A 16,075-nucleotide genomic window follows, 5' to 3' on the forward strand; every position below is an offset into this window, starting at 1 on the left:
AATAAATAAAAACAGGTCAACCAAACGAAGCACAATAACGTTTGAAATTGTTTCCAGATACTGAAACGAAGAGCAGGTCTTCATATGGTTAAAGCACAGTAAATAAACGTTAGTTGAGGATGAAAATAACATTTAGTTTCAAACAGATTTGATGTCATATGCGTGGATTCTACATTTTTAATTACAATTAAAAGCAACATAAGAGAAAAACAATTAACAGGATAAAAAACAGTTAAACATAACATTGCAGAACACCACTGGTATTGTAAAATCAAGAATAAAGAATGGTCAGTACTCACAGCAATGCACTGTTTGACGCCACTTCAACAAAATGATGTCAAAAATTATTATCTAATTGCACAGACAAAGTGATTTGCAATTTGAGGGCATAAGTGCACATGTCTCACAAATTGATGATGGTAAACATTGTATAATTTGTATTGTTTGCTTAAAGGGGTCATTCTAAGTGATTTTTACGCGAAAAGTTTAGCTACTACAAAACAACAACCTTGTAAAAGATAAAAGCACAATTCTGAGCAGTGGCAGCAATCCCTCATAAGGTACAAAAAGTTCAAGAGTGTTTTGGTCTGTACATGAGCCACTCGTAGACAATGATTGTGGCTATGCTATAACTAGCCTACTGTCCCTTGAGACAAGTCCCTCAGTTCACATTCGATGGAACCTCGTCAACTTCTTCGTAGGTGTTAGTCTCCTCATTAAATGAGTACCTGAATTTAAATATAAAAGTAACATTCCTAGTCAGCTAGAAACATGATTTTCTGAAAGACAAACATCAAATTAGTCACTCTCAATTGGCTGCAGACTGCAACAAGGAATGCAGCTAGTGTGAACAATATATGGCCAATATTGCAAGTTCCATCCACCATGGCATCAGCCCAAATTGTAAGGAACCTAAATTATATATACAGTTAAAAAAACCCACCCCCTCTTTCTCTTCTTGGGTTACAACTTACTTTATGCTCTATTTAGTATAGAAGAGGGAAATGGGTTAAGCTAGTAGATTGAAAATAGATGAAAAATACAATAGAAGTTAAAGATGTTTAATTCAAAAGAAATAGATAAGAGATGGGATGAGAGATAAGTAGAAATAAATAAGAAACAGTACAATAAGTTCCACCGTTTATTAAAACTTTTTCTTCTCTTTGCCTCTCTTACCAAACACAATATTATTTCACTCCTCGCCCCTCCTCTCCCCTCCTCTCAACCAAAGGTGTTAATTATAGAAATGTTCTAATTACCATGTATGTTTTTATGCTCCCAATATCTATATTGACGTACACCTATCACATCTCTTGATATAGTTTCCAACAAAAAATATCATAAATCAAGAATAAATTTAAACAAATAGCTAAAGAAGACACGTTCAAATCCATATCCATGTTTGGTACCACTCACTGATAAACAAAGGCTAAAAAATGTCAGCATAAAAATTGACAAACCACACGCTAAGATGATAAGGAATATGCTGTACCATTGTCCTGATGCTGCAGAGAAATAAAGCCCTGTATTTGGATCATAATAATAGCCCAAACTGCTGCTGTAATAGTACCTGGACCAAATATTGATGTCAGAACAAGCCTATAACTAACAGAACCTTTTCATAACAGAATTCATGGGAATAAAGAAGAGATGGGTACAAACATCAACTTTTGTGACCTTTATATAACAATGATTTTTTTTGGTTTTTGATGTTACAACAAAGATAAATAATGTCATATCTATCATTATTTCCCAAAATGTAGATGGAAGAGAAGAGTTGTACCCAGAAGATTCATCATACACATAATCATTTTGCAATGCTCCAGCTGAAAGAAAAGTAGAACGCTGTTAAGTAAATACTTATCAGATAAAAATCAGTAACAAAAATTTCGGAGGCCAATTTACCCTCATTACCAGAATTTATGGCATCCGATGAAGATTGACTAACTGCATTATTTTCATTTGTAGATGGCTTACTAGTATCCTGTTCATCATCATTGGCAAACATATCAAAATCATCATCACCATCGCCAGAGGCTTCTCCACTAGCCAAATGTTGATTTGATGTGCCTTCTTTTGCCTGGGATAACCTCTCATATCCTTCTGAAAAAGGGAGATTGTAGAAGGCATAAGCATTAAGCAATTAATACCAGGAAACAGGCACCCTTTACTCCTTCTCATAAACCTAAATATCAACATCATCACAGAAAGAAGAAAAAGAAGGGCCAAGGAAAAATTGAAGATTAAATATCCTGCCCCAAAATCCAAAACTTAATTAATATGGAGGCCCTAAAAATAGTTTAGGGTTTCCCCGAACAGTTTAAATCGACAAACACCATGTACGATATTGATAATAAAACAGTAAGTTCTATCTTGCATCATGACCATAATAACAGCACAAGCTGAACAAAATTATAATAGTAAAAACCAAATAATTAAATCAAATACCTTAGAAAATCAAACAGCATATTTTATCAAGTTGTTAATAATGTAAACTTAATGACAAACCATGAACCAAAGGTGTCAACAAGAAATATAACATAATATAAATAGAATAAAACATAGAGTATAACACTGACCCGCTTCACGAACAAAAACCTCTCGTTTTTCATGATAAACATCTGGGAAAAAAAAGGTCAAGGAATCAAAATTAAGCATCATGTATATAAAACTAAAGAAACAATGAAGCAAAACAGGTTGCATGACATAAAGAGTCTCGTCAGGCTATGTAAATGATTACATGTCTACACAATGCCTAATATCTACAAAAGCCTGAGAGATCAACTCAACTGTATTCACCATCCTCCATCAGCTTCATAGCATCCTCAGTTAGCTGGTCAAATATAATCTTAGCCTCAGCAGACATTTTTGCCTTTCTGTCACTGTTACCTTTTAACCTTCTCAAGGCTTGCAATACCTATTGGAAGAATATCTGTTAATACCGCCTCAAACACCTCAACAAAGTACATATATTATATATAAATTCCAGCCTAGTCAAGTACAAAAGATTTACAGTTACAAAGATATAAAGAGAACAGGTAATTGAACATGATATAAAATTAATAATTGCAGTTAGATACAAGCCAAAAGTCCCTTTAAATAAATTTTGTCTATATGTTTATCTTTATGAACACCAGTAATCCTTTATTTTGGTAAATTGGCAATTAACAGGCTTTCTCTAATAACAATGAGAGAGAGATGTAAACCATTATTAACTCAAGTTAAAAGTAAATTTGCATACGTAACTATGGAGTCAGCAGCAGCAGATTCCAGTTCTCTTATTTTCTGTATTTATTTGTTCCAGTTACAAAAACACAATGTCAAAATTACATATTCTTTACAAGTTCAGATTTGAGAGTAAATTTTTTTTATCTGGAATATATTTTAAGGATATGTTCCCTCAACAAGAAATTTCACAACTCCTTGGCCATAAAAAAAAAAATGATTGCCTCAGTAAATGGAAGATCTACAACTACTCAGGTGTGAGTGGGCAAATAAATATTGTATTTTACAATGATACTTCAGTAGGACACAGCCGTCAAAATCAGAAGATTAAGAATGATAAAATATGCGCTTACCGTTTCCCCAGATTCAAGAACATTTGCAATGCGTCTCTTCATGATTCCAATATCTTCAGAAGAAAGGTCGGGTGGTTCCTCATCTTCATCATTGGTTGGTACAGATTTTAATGCAGAATACTTTGGATCAACTTCAATATTATCAAGCCACGCATCCTGTAAGGCTCATTAATTTATTAACGGAATTCAAATGAAAGAATCACAAATAAAAAAAATATACAAATCCCTCACCTTGATCTCATTCTCTCTTACATATTCAACAAAATTTCCTGCTGCATCAAAATAACCTTCTTCCCTTTCTTTGTCTAGGTTGAAAGGTTCAATTTGAATCCCATCATCAACAAAATTCTCGCTATCCTGCCACAAGATATCACCCATCACTGCCTGCCTATCCTTTATGTGGATCCAATAACAAGTCATTGGACCAATAAACTTTACTATAAAAATGATGGTAATTTAGGAATAAATCACACAACAATAATACATTTGAACAGCAACCCGCATGAAATAAGCTTTAGAAGCATACTACTTACTTTACTGAATCCATGAGAAAGCACTTGATAGAAAGAGGAGATATTAATTTAGATAAAAAAAAACGTCATCCAGGTCGAAAAGTTAAAAAACTCCAAAACAAACCTCATATGTGACTTCAGCAACTGAAAAGTCTATTCCAATACCTCCAGTGCCCTCACTGAGAAGTTCAGCAGTAAATTGATTTCTTTGATTTGCCCGCTCTTTGGCAGCTTTGGCTGCTACCCGGGGATTCATTATGTCAACTTCACCCTCCTCAACATTTCCTTTGTCCACAACTTCATCTCCTGGCTTCACTTTCTTACCCTTTGGAAACCTAACCCTTTTTGCTCTGTATAAATTCAATGCAACCATCTCAAAATTCAGTTTCACGAGCTTTTCATTACAGTCTCAAAAGTTAAAACCTCAACAAAGGAACTCATATACAAGCAGAACATATTACCACGAGTTGGGTGAATGAACATAAAACGCAAACTTAACACATAGTATTATATGCAAACACGAAATCTAAACTCTCTTCAAACAATGCCAGATATTTGAACTTGACAGGCTACGGAGGTGACCCACACGACAATAATCCCCAAATCAAAATAACACAGAACTCAATGTATGATAACCTAATCATGGTAATCAAGTCTGGCTATTGCTGCAATTATCTCAATAACAATGAAAGGAATTAGGGTTTGCTTGCGAGAAGAAAGGGAAAGAAATTACGGTGGTTCTTTGCTTGATTCGTCGTCTTCTTCCACAAAAGGGCGTTTGCCGCTTCTGCGAGATGATTCTGCGGCCATTGTTGCTGCCTAAGGAGAAGAAGTTCAATGCTTTGAGCTTCGCATAGGTTTTTCCCCCTCTCTTACAACTTCTTCTTCTCTGTCTATTCATTTTGGATAATTAAAAAATAACTAATTAATTAAAAATAACATTATAATTTTTTTAATTTTACTTTCACCATGTTCGTAACTTTTTTTTAAATATACTTAAGCTCAGGGTCTAGTCCCAGCCATAAACAAGTGTATCAATAGCAAAATAAAAATATATTTTTTAATATTTTATTTAAAGGATGAGTTGCATTAACATTTTCTATAAAATATAAAACTGAAAAATAAACTAAATAAGTTGTCAATATTTATAGTTATGTTTGACAAATTACTTTAATTAATAAATATTTCTTCAGACAAAGTTATAGGGTCATTTGTTTGTAGTTATTTAAAAAATTGACTAAATAAACAAATTTATATTTTTTTATAGATTTATTTAAACAGTTTATTTTATAAGATATTTTTTAGAAGTAAATCATATTTACTTCTTAATCACAATAATCACAATAATTGTGACAAGATAATCACAATTTTAACTTCTAACTTTCATAAGAAAATGAAACATTAGTCCTGAAAAAAAAAATATGAGTAGCCATTTTGATTCTGTTTTTTTAACAGTCTAAATTCACCATGTTTAATAGTTGTAACATGCGTAAAACTAATAAACAATATTTATAAGGTATATTATTATATATTAAATTTTAAACACATGCTCTAATTTATATATATAAATGTTGATACCTATATCAATTAAAACTGAAAAGATAAATAATATTTAGTTCAAATAAATAATTTTAAAATTATATTATTCAAATCATATATATTTATATAAACTAAATGTGCATGATAGAAATAATAACTTGTGTCGTCACTGGTTTACGAGCTGACTTGTAATTTTATTTTATTTTGTAATTTTTTATATTTATTTATTTTGTTATAATAGTTTATATTACTTTTTAGACAATAAAAAATATAATAAACATCAATTAAATTAAATCAAATTTTAATTTCTAATGGACTAAAGTTTAATATCTAAGAAAAAAAATTAAATATTAATAATACTTCAATGAATCAAATGATATATAAAGAAAAATATAATATCTCTCTTTAAAAATGTCAAAATTTAAAAAAAAATAGACCCACAAAGTTGATAGATTAAGCGGCGAGACCATTATAGGTTAACATATTCAAAATAGAAACCCAGATGAACCCGATATTTTTGTCATCCTTAATTTAAGATAAAAATATATATTTATCATAAACTTGAATTCAAAGTTTTTCATTACGTAAATTTTAATTTAAATGATTTAAACACCTAATAAAACCAAAATATACTTGGGAAAAGTTTCACTACTTAATACCTAAACTCAAAAATATATATTTTTTAACTTTGTAACTTCAACTCTTTCCGTTTATATATACATCACTTTAATCATATTTATATCACCCCTTAATTGTAACAATTTATAATCAAACAACATTCATTCTAAGCAAAAAATGTCAAACAATTTGGCAGGTATTATATGTCTAAAGCTGAAAGTAAACAAGTTGTTTTAATGGTCTTTTTAAAATGTTTTTTTTTAAGTCTGATAAATACAACAGAAAATTATGATAAAAAATAACAAATGATTAGTTGATTATTTAATGGGCTTGGTGCAGTTTTTGTTATATCAAATCAAACCATGTATAGTCTCCAACAACTTTTTCTTAAAATCTTACAAAAAAATTCAAATTTTTGAAATTCCCACCACTTCTTATGAAAATAATAATTTATTTTGTATTTAAATAAATAAAATAAATATACATTAAAAAAACATATAATAACACAAAAAATTAATCATTATATTAATTAAATTATATACTATTTTAGAAATTAAAAAAATTAATTATATTTAAAATAATTAATAATTTTTAAAATTATATATAAATTAACTACCAAAATTTTAACTACTAATGTTTTAAATTTTAACTACTAATATTTTAAATTTTAAATGGATCTTTATTAGTCTTTTAGACACCATCTTAAAATATGAAATATTAATAATTAAAATCTTAATAGTTAATGATTAAATATTAATTTAAAAATCACTTTATAAATTTGTATTAATAATATAAATTATTTTGGATATTTATATTTTTTTTAATCTCTTGATTGTTTGATATTTACAATTAATTGCAATTGATAATTTTTTTTAATGATATTAAATTAAAACTCCATATTTTCTATTTTGTAAATCCGATTTTTTTTTCCAAAAAATTTATTTAAATAATTTAATTAAATTATTTTAAAAGAATACGAGCAAATTGGAATAGATTCAATTGGTGACCGAAACACATGATGAAACTTTTATTTTTTCTTTGAGTCGTTCACATCAAGCGAATCAGTTTCGGGGAAAGAGCGTGAATGTAAATTTAAAATATGAAGAATATAACCGTATCTGTTATGCAGTTACAGATAATAGAAACAGAAAAAGTTGTTGAAAAAGAAGATCTATTGGATTATACCTCCCAATAAAAACCCTAAAGACATGTTTGGTGACAAGGGTGGACCAATTCTGAGACGAGTGGGTCCAAATCGGTTTCTCGCTTTCCCATTAAGAAACCGAAACCAGTCACTCTTCTGCGCCAAACAAATTAATCTCTAACTTCCTTAAATTTTGGTATTTGAAAATCCCTAAATGGCCACAGTGTCCTTTTCTTTGAGACCAAACATCTTCCATTGAAACATGCATTTTGGTGTTTTTCTTTTTCTTTTTGGTCACTAATCACTTTAGTTTATGGCAAAAGCAACAAGGAGGTTGAGTATGGTGAAAACTCCTCTCAAATCAACCAACTATTCTAATATTCATTACTCTTTAAGTTTCAAGAGTACTTCAAATCATACATAATAATTCTAAAGATAAACACTTCAAGTATTTATATTATTCATAGAGACAAGAATCATAGGTACAATACCAATTGTTTTTTATTAACTTCTTTCTTTCAATACACTAAAAAAAATCTTATATCACTTAAGAATTATTAAACTAAAAAACAATTTACAACTGTTTTTCTTTTTTAATTATTAAGGTGCTTTTTTTAAAAAAAATCACAATTTTTTCAAAAATTAAACATGAGTGTAACTAAAAAATTATTTGTATCACTTTTTTTTTACAAGAGGGTGAAAATTGACCAACTAAAATGACCCTTTGTTTATTTTTCTCCTCTGCATATGTGTTCATTCATTTGGGATTAAATATTTCAGATTATTATGTAAAATATGGATTTATATGTAAAACAACTATTTCAGATTGAAAATAAAGATTTATTGGTAAGAAGGTACTCTGAGAAAGAAGAAGAAAATTATTAAGACCTTATTATAAATTTAATAGTGTAACTGTATTCTTTTAATGCTATTTATTTTTTACCAAATATTCTTTAATTAAATGGAGATTGAAATTTATTTCTTTTGTAAATTAGCGTCTTTAATTCTAATTGGCATTAATTAAGATTCTGTTGTTTATTAGAGAGTTACGATCAATTTAATTATTAGGCATTTAATTTAATCTTTCAACCTTCTGCGAAAGACAAATTATATTTTGTATACTATTTAATTAATAGTTTCAACATACTATTGTAATTAATTTTCATTGTATTTTATTTTTCAAATAAAAGGCGTGATCAATTTAACATATTTAATATTTTTATTATTGTTTGGCACATTTAATATTTTTTTATTTAATAGTATATGATAGGTTGAGAGGGCATGCAAAGAAAGAAAATACAAACATGTAGGAGGGGCAAAATAGATATTTCGAATAATTCTTTATTAATCATTTCTTCATTGTACAGAGGGAATTTTGAGGATTGTCTTGTTCCAATCCTTGCAGATTTGGGTGAGCATGCAACAGAAAACTCATAATTTTTTGATTTTTTTAATAATAACAGCAACAATGAATCTAGGTTCACGCGCCCCACCAGCATCTAAACTCCACCTAAAGACATCACCAGCAATGGGACCAGCCTTCTTTAGAGAGAGTGCATAACACGCATCCTAAAGCACTCTTTCACATTCAGAGCATATTATATTATATTATATATTTATTTAATTTCTGTTGAGAAAATAGAAATAAAAAAGTAAAAAAATAGAGTGAGAAAAGGAGTTGCACAGCACAGTGTTTGTTATGTTGAAAATATATAAGGAAAATTGTAGGGAAAATAGAAAGTGTAGAACAGTGACTCTTCTTGTTCTGCAAGTTTAATGGGCAGTGAGAGAGTAACAGAATGAGAGAATGTTGAATCTTTGCATGCTTCACCAACTCCTCACAGATAAAACCCAATCACCCAGTTTTCATCTTCTTTTCTTCTTTTCTTTTCAAATGCAAATGCGATTGTGAGTCCCATCATACACACGCCACCACCTTCGATTCTTCTACCCTACCCTACCCACACGACGTCGTCTTAATGGCGTCTTTATCTTCTTCAGTTGTTCTGTTTCTTCTGCGGTTCCCCATCTTCTGAGTGAGTCACTTTTGTTTTTGTTTTTGCTTTTGCTGTTGCTGAGATGGTGAGAGAGACGATAGAGAGAGCGAGAGGCGATGGGGAACTGGAGGAGGAGTTAGAAATGCTGCTGGATGAGATCCCTCATGCTAGGTTGCATAATCTCCATCATCATCGCCATAGACGCGGTGTTGATGATGATGAACGCGATTGCGTTTTCTTTACGAAACAGACACACTATGGCCATTATAATGGTAATGGTAACGGTCATGATTATGGTTATGGTAATGGTGTGTGTTACAATGATGGCTTCAAATCCCCTATGAGTGGATTCTCTCTGCAATCTGAGGATTCTTCATCCAGTTTGTTTTCGATGTCTCCTCCTCCTCTTGAGGACCTCAAATCCAGAGTGGCTTCTAGGAGCTCTTATTACCCCAACAGCCACCACCACCACCTCAACAATCTCTACCTCAATTCTATGATCCCTGATTCCACTGTGAAGCTCAATGAGACTGAGAGATTGGTTCATGAACTGGGCATGTGCTCTAATTTTAGTAAAATGTGCATTGCTGATGATACACACCAGAATCGTAATTTTCTTCCGTTTGGCCGTGAATTTGTCAATAATGTTCCCAACACGCGTGGTGGTGGTGGTGGGGACTGTGACAATTTTGGAAGAAGGTATAGTGATTCTGTGGGGTTTCAGTCCCCTGTAGCCAGGACAAAGAGTTCTGTCACTCGGGCTGCTGAAATTAATTCAGCATTGTTAGGATTGACTCAGGATGATAAAATGAATAATTTATTTGAATCGTTGCAGTCTTGTCCTAGGCTGCATGAGCTCCAAATGCTCTCTCAATTAAATGGATTCAGTGGTGGTTCGATGGATTTTCCGAGGCGTGGAAGGCAGCTGACGAGTAACTACTCTGGAAGTGAAAGTGTGGTGCCGATGATTGCTGGTTCCTTGAGCCAAAATCCAGCTGTTGATGCTGCTTCACATCATGCACAGAAATATGGAATTAACTTGTTGGAGGAAAGGGGGGTGTCAAGACTGCCTAACAATTCCTTTTGTCCTAACATTAAGCCTTGCATGAGTGTTCATGAGTTTCTACAGTATGGCCTTTCTCAGCCTAATGCAAGAGTTGTGCCACTTTTGAATTCTAGAATTCCTCGAGGAAATCTCGATGCTATTACAAGTGAGGGGAGTTTCATTATACAGGGGGAAGGTTTAAATTATGTTGTTAGCAGGGATTTGGATCATTCAAGGTGTCAGCATTCTGTGCGTGAAAGTGGCTTTGCTAAGCAGCTACAGCCGTCAGAGCTAGACATCCGACACCAGATTGTAGGATATGAAAATCCTAGGAGTCCCAGGAATGGGTTCACATTCCCTATGCTACCTAAGTATAATTCCCTTGCAGAAGCTAGAGGGTCGTTATATTTAATAGCCAAAGATCAACATGGCTGTAGGTTCCTGCAAAGAATGTTTGATGAGGGTACACTGGAAGATGTTCAAGTGATATTTAGTGAGATAATTGATCATGTAGTTGAACTTATGATGAATCCCTTTGGAAATTACCTTATGCAAAAGTTGTTGGATGTATGTGATGAAGAACAGAGGATGCAGATTATACTTGTAGTTACACAGGAGACAGGGCAGCTTGTCAGAATCTCTTTAAACACTCACGGGTACTTACGCAACTTATGATAGCATTGAAATGATATATTGACTGTATGATGCTGAATTTGACTTTACCTTTTATCTTTTTCCAGCACTCGTGTGGTACAGAAGCTAATTGAGACTCTCAAAACTAGGCAGCAAATTTCATTAGTTGTATCGGCTTTGCAACCAGGATTCTTGGCCCTCATCAAAGATCTTAATGGGAATCATGTGGTTCAACATTGTTTACAATGTCTTAGCACTGAAGATAACAAAGTATGACTTCTACAGTTTTCTTAAAATGTTTATTGATTTGGATAACATGGTAGTTATTAGTTATGGGTGAACATAAATTGATCTGCTTAAATCACTTGTTACTATATTTTCTTTGAGCTTTTGGATAAATCCATGATAACTGAACATCTTGTGTGAGAAAGCACTTTGGTTTTCTGCCAGTTTCATTTCGTTGTCAAAAGTTTATAATGCTTATTTCGCGGACTTGAAATATTGTGTAATGATGTTCTATTAATTGAATTTTCAACTTTATTGCATCTTTATGCTTAAATTTGTATGCATTATGAATAAAATTTGAGAAGTCTTTTTTTGTTATATTAGTGAACTTCTTAGTCCTTTTTGAAAGGAGAGGGTTCACAGGAAGCATTATGGTTAAGTGTTGTTCTGCATTATGGTTTCAACATGGACAAATTGTTCAAACTTTCTTGTGTACTCATCTTTCAGATATGGTCCTCTACTTAGAACTATTATGCTTTTAACAGGACTATGACTTTACAGGCAAGTAGTAACACCAAGTTCATCATCTCGGATGGCTATTTTTGATACTTGATATTGAGAATATACATCATGGTATCAAAGCATTTGAAATTATATTTTATGATCTCGTAGTTTACACTCTCCTCTTAGACACAGAAAAGACTAAGACAAAATATTAAATAATTCATTGTACATTACCATGTCTGTTTGTATTTTATTCTTTTCATGGAATACAAATGCAGAGATGTAATTGCCCTTTCCTTGCTTTTACTCCTATTGTTCTTTAGCATACTGTTCTATTTTTTGAGAGAGAATTTTTAATCTCTCTTACAGTTGGAAATCCAATGTAGCAATAGGTTATATAATCTTGTTAGAATTTAGGTTCATATTTACATACCAGAGACTACTTAAAATTGGTTGCATGAAAATGCTCATGAATACTAATGGTTTACCATCTGAAACTTAGTTTGTTATGGGTTAAAGTTCAAGACTTCCAAATGCACTTGTCTATTGCCTTGTTTATAAACTTGATCAACATTTTGAGAGTCTTGAGATCAAGAAACCAATGACAGATTAACTTGTGTTGGTCTATGTAGTGGAAAAGGGCTTATGAACTGTGGTTGATGTTTTGAGTATTATGCTGTGCTGTGCATATTGTTAGTTTAAGGCTAGGTATATTTTTGTGCAATGAAAATCTTGCTCAAAATAAATGACAAGTATCTGCTAATTGATTCAGGCTGATCACACTGTCACAAATGTCATTTCTTAAACAATAAAAATCGTCGTTTGATGAAATTGCATAAAATGTGTGCAAATATAAATATTTTGTTGCAGAAGAGTTACATTTCCCATTCTTTGCATTGGTCAGTTCATATTTGTTGCTGCTGCCAAGTATTGTGTTGACATTGCAACTCATCAACATGGGTGTTGTGTTCTACAAAGATGCATTGGTCATTCAAGTGGGGAGCTTAGAGAAAATCTGGTTGCAGAAATATCTACTAATGCACTTCTCCTGGCTCAAGATCAATATGGGTAATTATTTGAAGCATATTACTTAAAATATAAAGTATATTAAACCTTGCATTGCATAGATATTTTTTTGCATTAAGCCTGTCTGCATCTTTGCCTACGGACATTTTTTTTCCTGGGACATAGAATCTTAGCTGTAGCATATTGTCTAGTGATTGGTAAAGAAATTCTTAGCCCATACCACTGGACCGACTTTGGGGGAATTTATATGTGGGTAGTCATGGAACATTATTTTGTTTACAACTTTTGCACATGACCATTCCATGTTTAGATTGGAGATGGTGCAATTATGGAAGAGAGAATATCAAAGAATTTGATTAAGGGGGTAATTTTTTTAACAAATATTATATTTAATTTCGAAACAGAAATCATCTATAATCATCACCTTTTTTAATTAAGCCATTTGTGAGACTCCTTAAACCAGATGGTGCACTGCAATCCGCTTGAAATGAGTGTTTTTCTCTGTTTGTTACTGTACTATTTTCTCTTTTGCGTTTTTCTGCTTTCTTCTGTGCTTGAGACGCGTGATTAACAGATACATTTTTAATGGAGGGTTTGTCTACAGGTAGGTATTTGGTCTTATTTAGAAATAAGATGGTACCTTGAAACTGAGATCAATTTTTGTTTCCCCTGTGATTTTCCACTTTATGATCTATTCATTCTTTTTGTCTTCCACAGAAATTATGTTGTTCAATTTATCCTGGACTTGAGGATTCCTTCAGCGACTGCAACTTTAAGTTTGCTATTTGAAGGTAAATATGTGCACCTGTCAATGCAGAAGTTCAGCAGTCATGTCGTTGAAAAATGTCTTGCTGTATTCAATGATGAGAACCGATCAAGAGTCATTCATGAACTACTCTGGGCTCCTCACTTCGAACAATTGCTTCAAGATCCACATGCAAATTATGTTGTTCAATCAGCTCTTCGACATTCTGAGGTTTGTAACATGAATGCTTTATATTCCTTTCTCTCCGATTGCTGCTTCCGACATCCTTAAGTGCATGAAATTTCCACAGTCGTGCCTAAGCTTTTTGGGGCTGTGTCAATGAACATTTTGATTCCTCTGACATATTTGCTTGGTATTTCTTTTCTCACACTTGTCCTTTACTTCCAAACTAGGGCCATGTGCGTAATTTACTAGTTGAAGCAATTGGGTCCCACAAAGCAATTTCACGGAATAGCCCATATTCCAAGAAGATTTTCTCCCAGAAGCTGTTGAAGAAATGATACATATTCTCCCCTTAGCAAGTACTGTTGTTGTTCTACAATAAAAATCATTTTGGAGTTTGCCACTGAACAAAATGCATTTCATGGTTATTTAACTGTAAGTTGGGATGGTAATAACCATAGAAAGGAGTCAGTCTGTTTAGAAAAACTTATCCTTCTGCTCAGATAATATATCAGATAATATATGAAAGAATGGAGAAAAAGAAAGAACAGGCAATTTTGCTCCCGTTTAATTTTTCAACCTTTGAATGTACAATGTTGTCTTGTATCTCTACTTATTGGATATTATTATTATTATCATGTTAATTATGTTATTCTCACTGGCTGATAATGTACAGTGTATATATAGTATTAGGATGTCTGGTGTTACTGTAATACTAGGAAGAATCTCTGAGAATAACTTCCCTTGTCTTGTGTGCAAGGGAATGAATTATGACGCCGGTTGTCTAATTGTACTTACAATTATTATATTATAAATTTCCTGTTCTTGATTAGAGAATCTCATTTTCTAATAGCAAATTTATCAATGGAGGAATCCATGGAGGAACTCATGATATTTCCAGTACATATTGTAGTGAGGGGTTGAGTTTATGAAACTGTCCCACACCCACAATGTCAAATTGCCAAAATAATAAAGGTGATAGTTGTCAAAATCTTCACTGATATTCTTATATCAGTATGAGAACATATAATAAATATTTTTTCGAATGAAATTCATGTTGGTGTTTTTATTTTTATTGAAAAGGCCTTGAATCCAATTTCAAATGCTTTTAGAGAAAGGATAATGAAGGAAAACATGACCAATAGTTTTGGGATAATCGTATTTGTTTGTTTGTAGTATGAACAAAATATGATACTAACAGCTTATTACTTGTTTAAAAAGTTATAGATTTTTTGTTGTATGGAGGGAAAATGTAATCATCACCTTAAAAATATCTCAACATTTTGGAATTAGTTGAGGATATGTGGTTTATTTACTTATTTAAGGAGGACATAATTAATTTTCTTTTTAATAGGAAAAACAATTCTATTTATCATAAGTTACTGTGCTTTTTTACTTACTTTTTAAAATACAACTATAAAAATATAAGAAGTTAATTTGAAAATTTGGAAACAGAGGAGTTGTTGGCTAAGTTTTAGTAAATTAAACTCAAAATATTTAAAAAAAGTTATATTTATTTATTTAAATTGTTTGGACAACGAGAATATCTAAAAAAGATAAAAAAAAATTATGATAAAATATGATTAAATATGTTTTTCGTGTCTTATAGGTGAAATTGAATTTTTTTAGTATGAATATTTCTAGTCAAAAAATTATTACAATAAATTCTTATTAGTGATTATTTTTGCACAACAAAGAACTTTTTTTAATATGAATTGTATTATAATATTGTAACATGTATCATGTAAATAAAACTAAGACTTATTTCAATAATTTATTTATTACATATATGTATGAAATTTAAATTTTGGACTAGAAAAAAAAAACAGATTAACGTAAAATAAAAAAAACATATTTAACTAGATAGTTAAATGACAACGAATATTTGCACTAAATGCTGTAAAAAGTTTAATATATAATATAAATTAAATAGTTTTTTTATCTAAATCCTAAACTCTAAATATTTTTTTTTCTTTAAAATAATTAAATAATTTATACTCCAAAAAATAATTATTACAAAAATTTGCAACACTATTTATATATATATATATATATATACTTAGTTATTATTTTAATATTTTTAAATATATTTCTTAAAACTGTATTATTTTAATATAATAAAACTACAAATACACATGTAAAATGTGAAGGTGTATTGGCTAGTGTTTATAATAACAATTGTCTACATATTTATTTAACAAAATTAAAAGGAGAATATTTTTACATATTTATTAATTTGAGCTTTGATCCCTCCAAATATGCATATTTATATGTGTAGGGAGAAAGTTTGAAAGTGAAGAAAAAAAAGAAAGACAAGTGGCGATGA

At 31.2% G+C, this 16,075-nt stretch overlaps 2 protein-coding genes across 2 annotated transcripts; one reads left to right on the top strand and one right to left on the bottom strand.

Annotated features, from left to right (window-relative positions):
- Nucleotides 1–403: 403 nt before the first annotated feature.
- On the bottom strand, nucleotides 404–5,017 carry LOC137832797 (uncharacterized). Its single transcript, XM_068641141.1, has 10 exons — nucleotides 4,824–5,017; nucleotides 4,215–4,440; nucleotides 3,810–3,935; nucleotides 3,579–3,734; nucleotides 2,791–2,917; nucleotides 2,580–2,621; nucleotides 1,915–2,103; nucleotides 1,784–1,826; nucleotides 1,493–1,570; nucleotides 404–728 (listed from the first exon to the last, which is right to left on the bottom strand). The coding sequence occupies exons 1-10, from the start codon at nucleotides 4,898–4,900 to the stop codon at nucleotides 662–664; spliced, it is 1,131 nt and encodes a 376-aa protein (XP_068497242.1). The 5' UTR covers nucleotides 4,901–5,017; the 3' UTR covers nucleotides 404–661.
- A 4,056-nt stretch (nucleotides 5,018–9,073) lies between these two features.
- On the top strand, nucleotides 9,074–14,586 carry LOC137832801 (uncharacterized). The gene is made up of 5 exons (XM_068641148.1): nucleotides 9,074–11,089; nucleotides 11,174–11,336; nucleotides 12,700–12,863; nucleotides 13,539–13,797; nucleotides 13,980–14,586. Exons 1-5 carry the CDS (start codon nucleotides 9,471–9,473, stop codon nucleotides 14,085–14,087), a joined length of 2,313 nt encoding a protein of 770 aa, XP_068497249.1. The 5' UTR covers nucleotides 9,074–9,470; the 3' UTR covers nucleotides 14,088–14,586.
- The last annotated feature ends 1,489 nt before the right edge of the window (nucleotides 14,587–16,075 follow it).

This window comes from Phaseolus vulgaris, chromosome 6, assembly GCF_000499845.2.
Source record: "Phaseolus vulgaris cultivar G19833 chromosome 6, P. vulgaris v2.0, whole genome shotgun sequence".
NCBI lineage: Eukaryota > Viridiplantae > Streptophyta > Magnoliopsida > Fabales > Fabaceae > Phaseolus > Phaseolus vulgaris.

Coding starts and splice junctions, on each gene's coding strand:
- LOC137832797 (XM_068641141.1), bottom strand. CDS start 4,900: ATGGCCGCAGAATCATCTCGCAGAAGCGGCAAACGCCCTTTTGTGGAA. Junction 3,936..4,214: donor TTGCTGAAGTCACATATGAG/GTTTGTTTTGGA, acceptor ATCTTGTGGCAG/GATAGCGAGAATTTTGTTGA. Junction 1,827..1,914: donor ATCGGATGCCATAAATTCTG/GTAATGAGGGTA, acceptor CTTTTCTTTCAG/CTGGAGCATTGCAAAATGAT.
- LOC137832801 (XM_068641148.1), top strand. CDS start 9,471: ATGGTGAGAGAGACGATAGAGAGAGCGAGAGGCGATGGGGAACTGGAG. Junction 11,337..12,699: donor TTAGCACTGAAGATAACAAA/GTATGACTTCTA, acceptor TGCATTGGTCAG/TTCATATTTGTTGCTGCTGC. Junction 12,864..13,538: donor CTGGCTCAAGATCAATATGG/GTAATTATTTGA, acceptor TGTCTTCCACAG/AAATTATGTTGTTCAATTTA.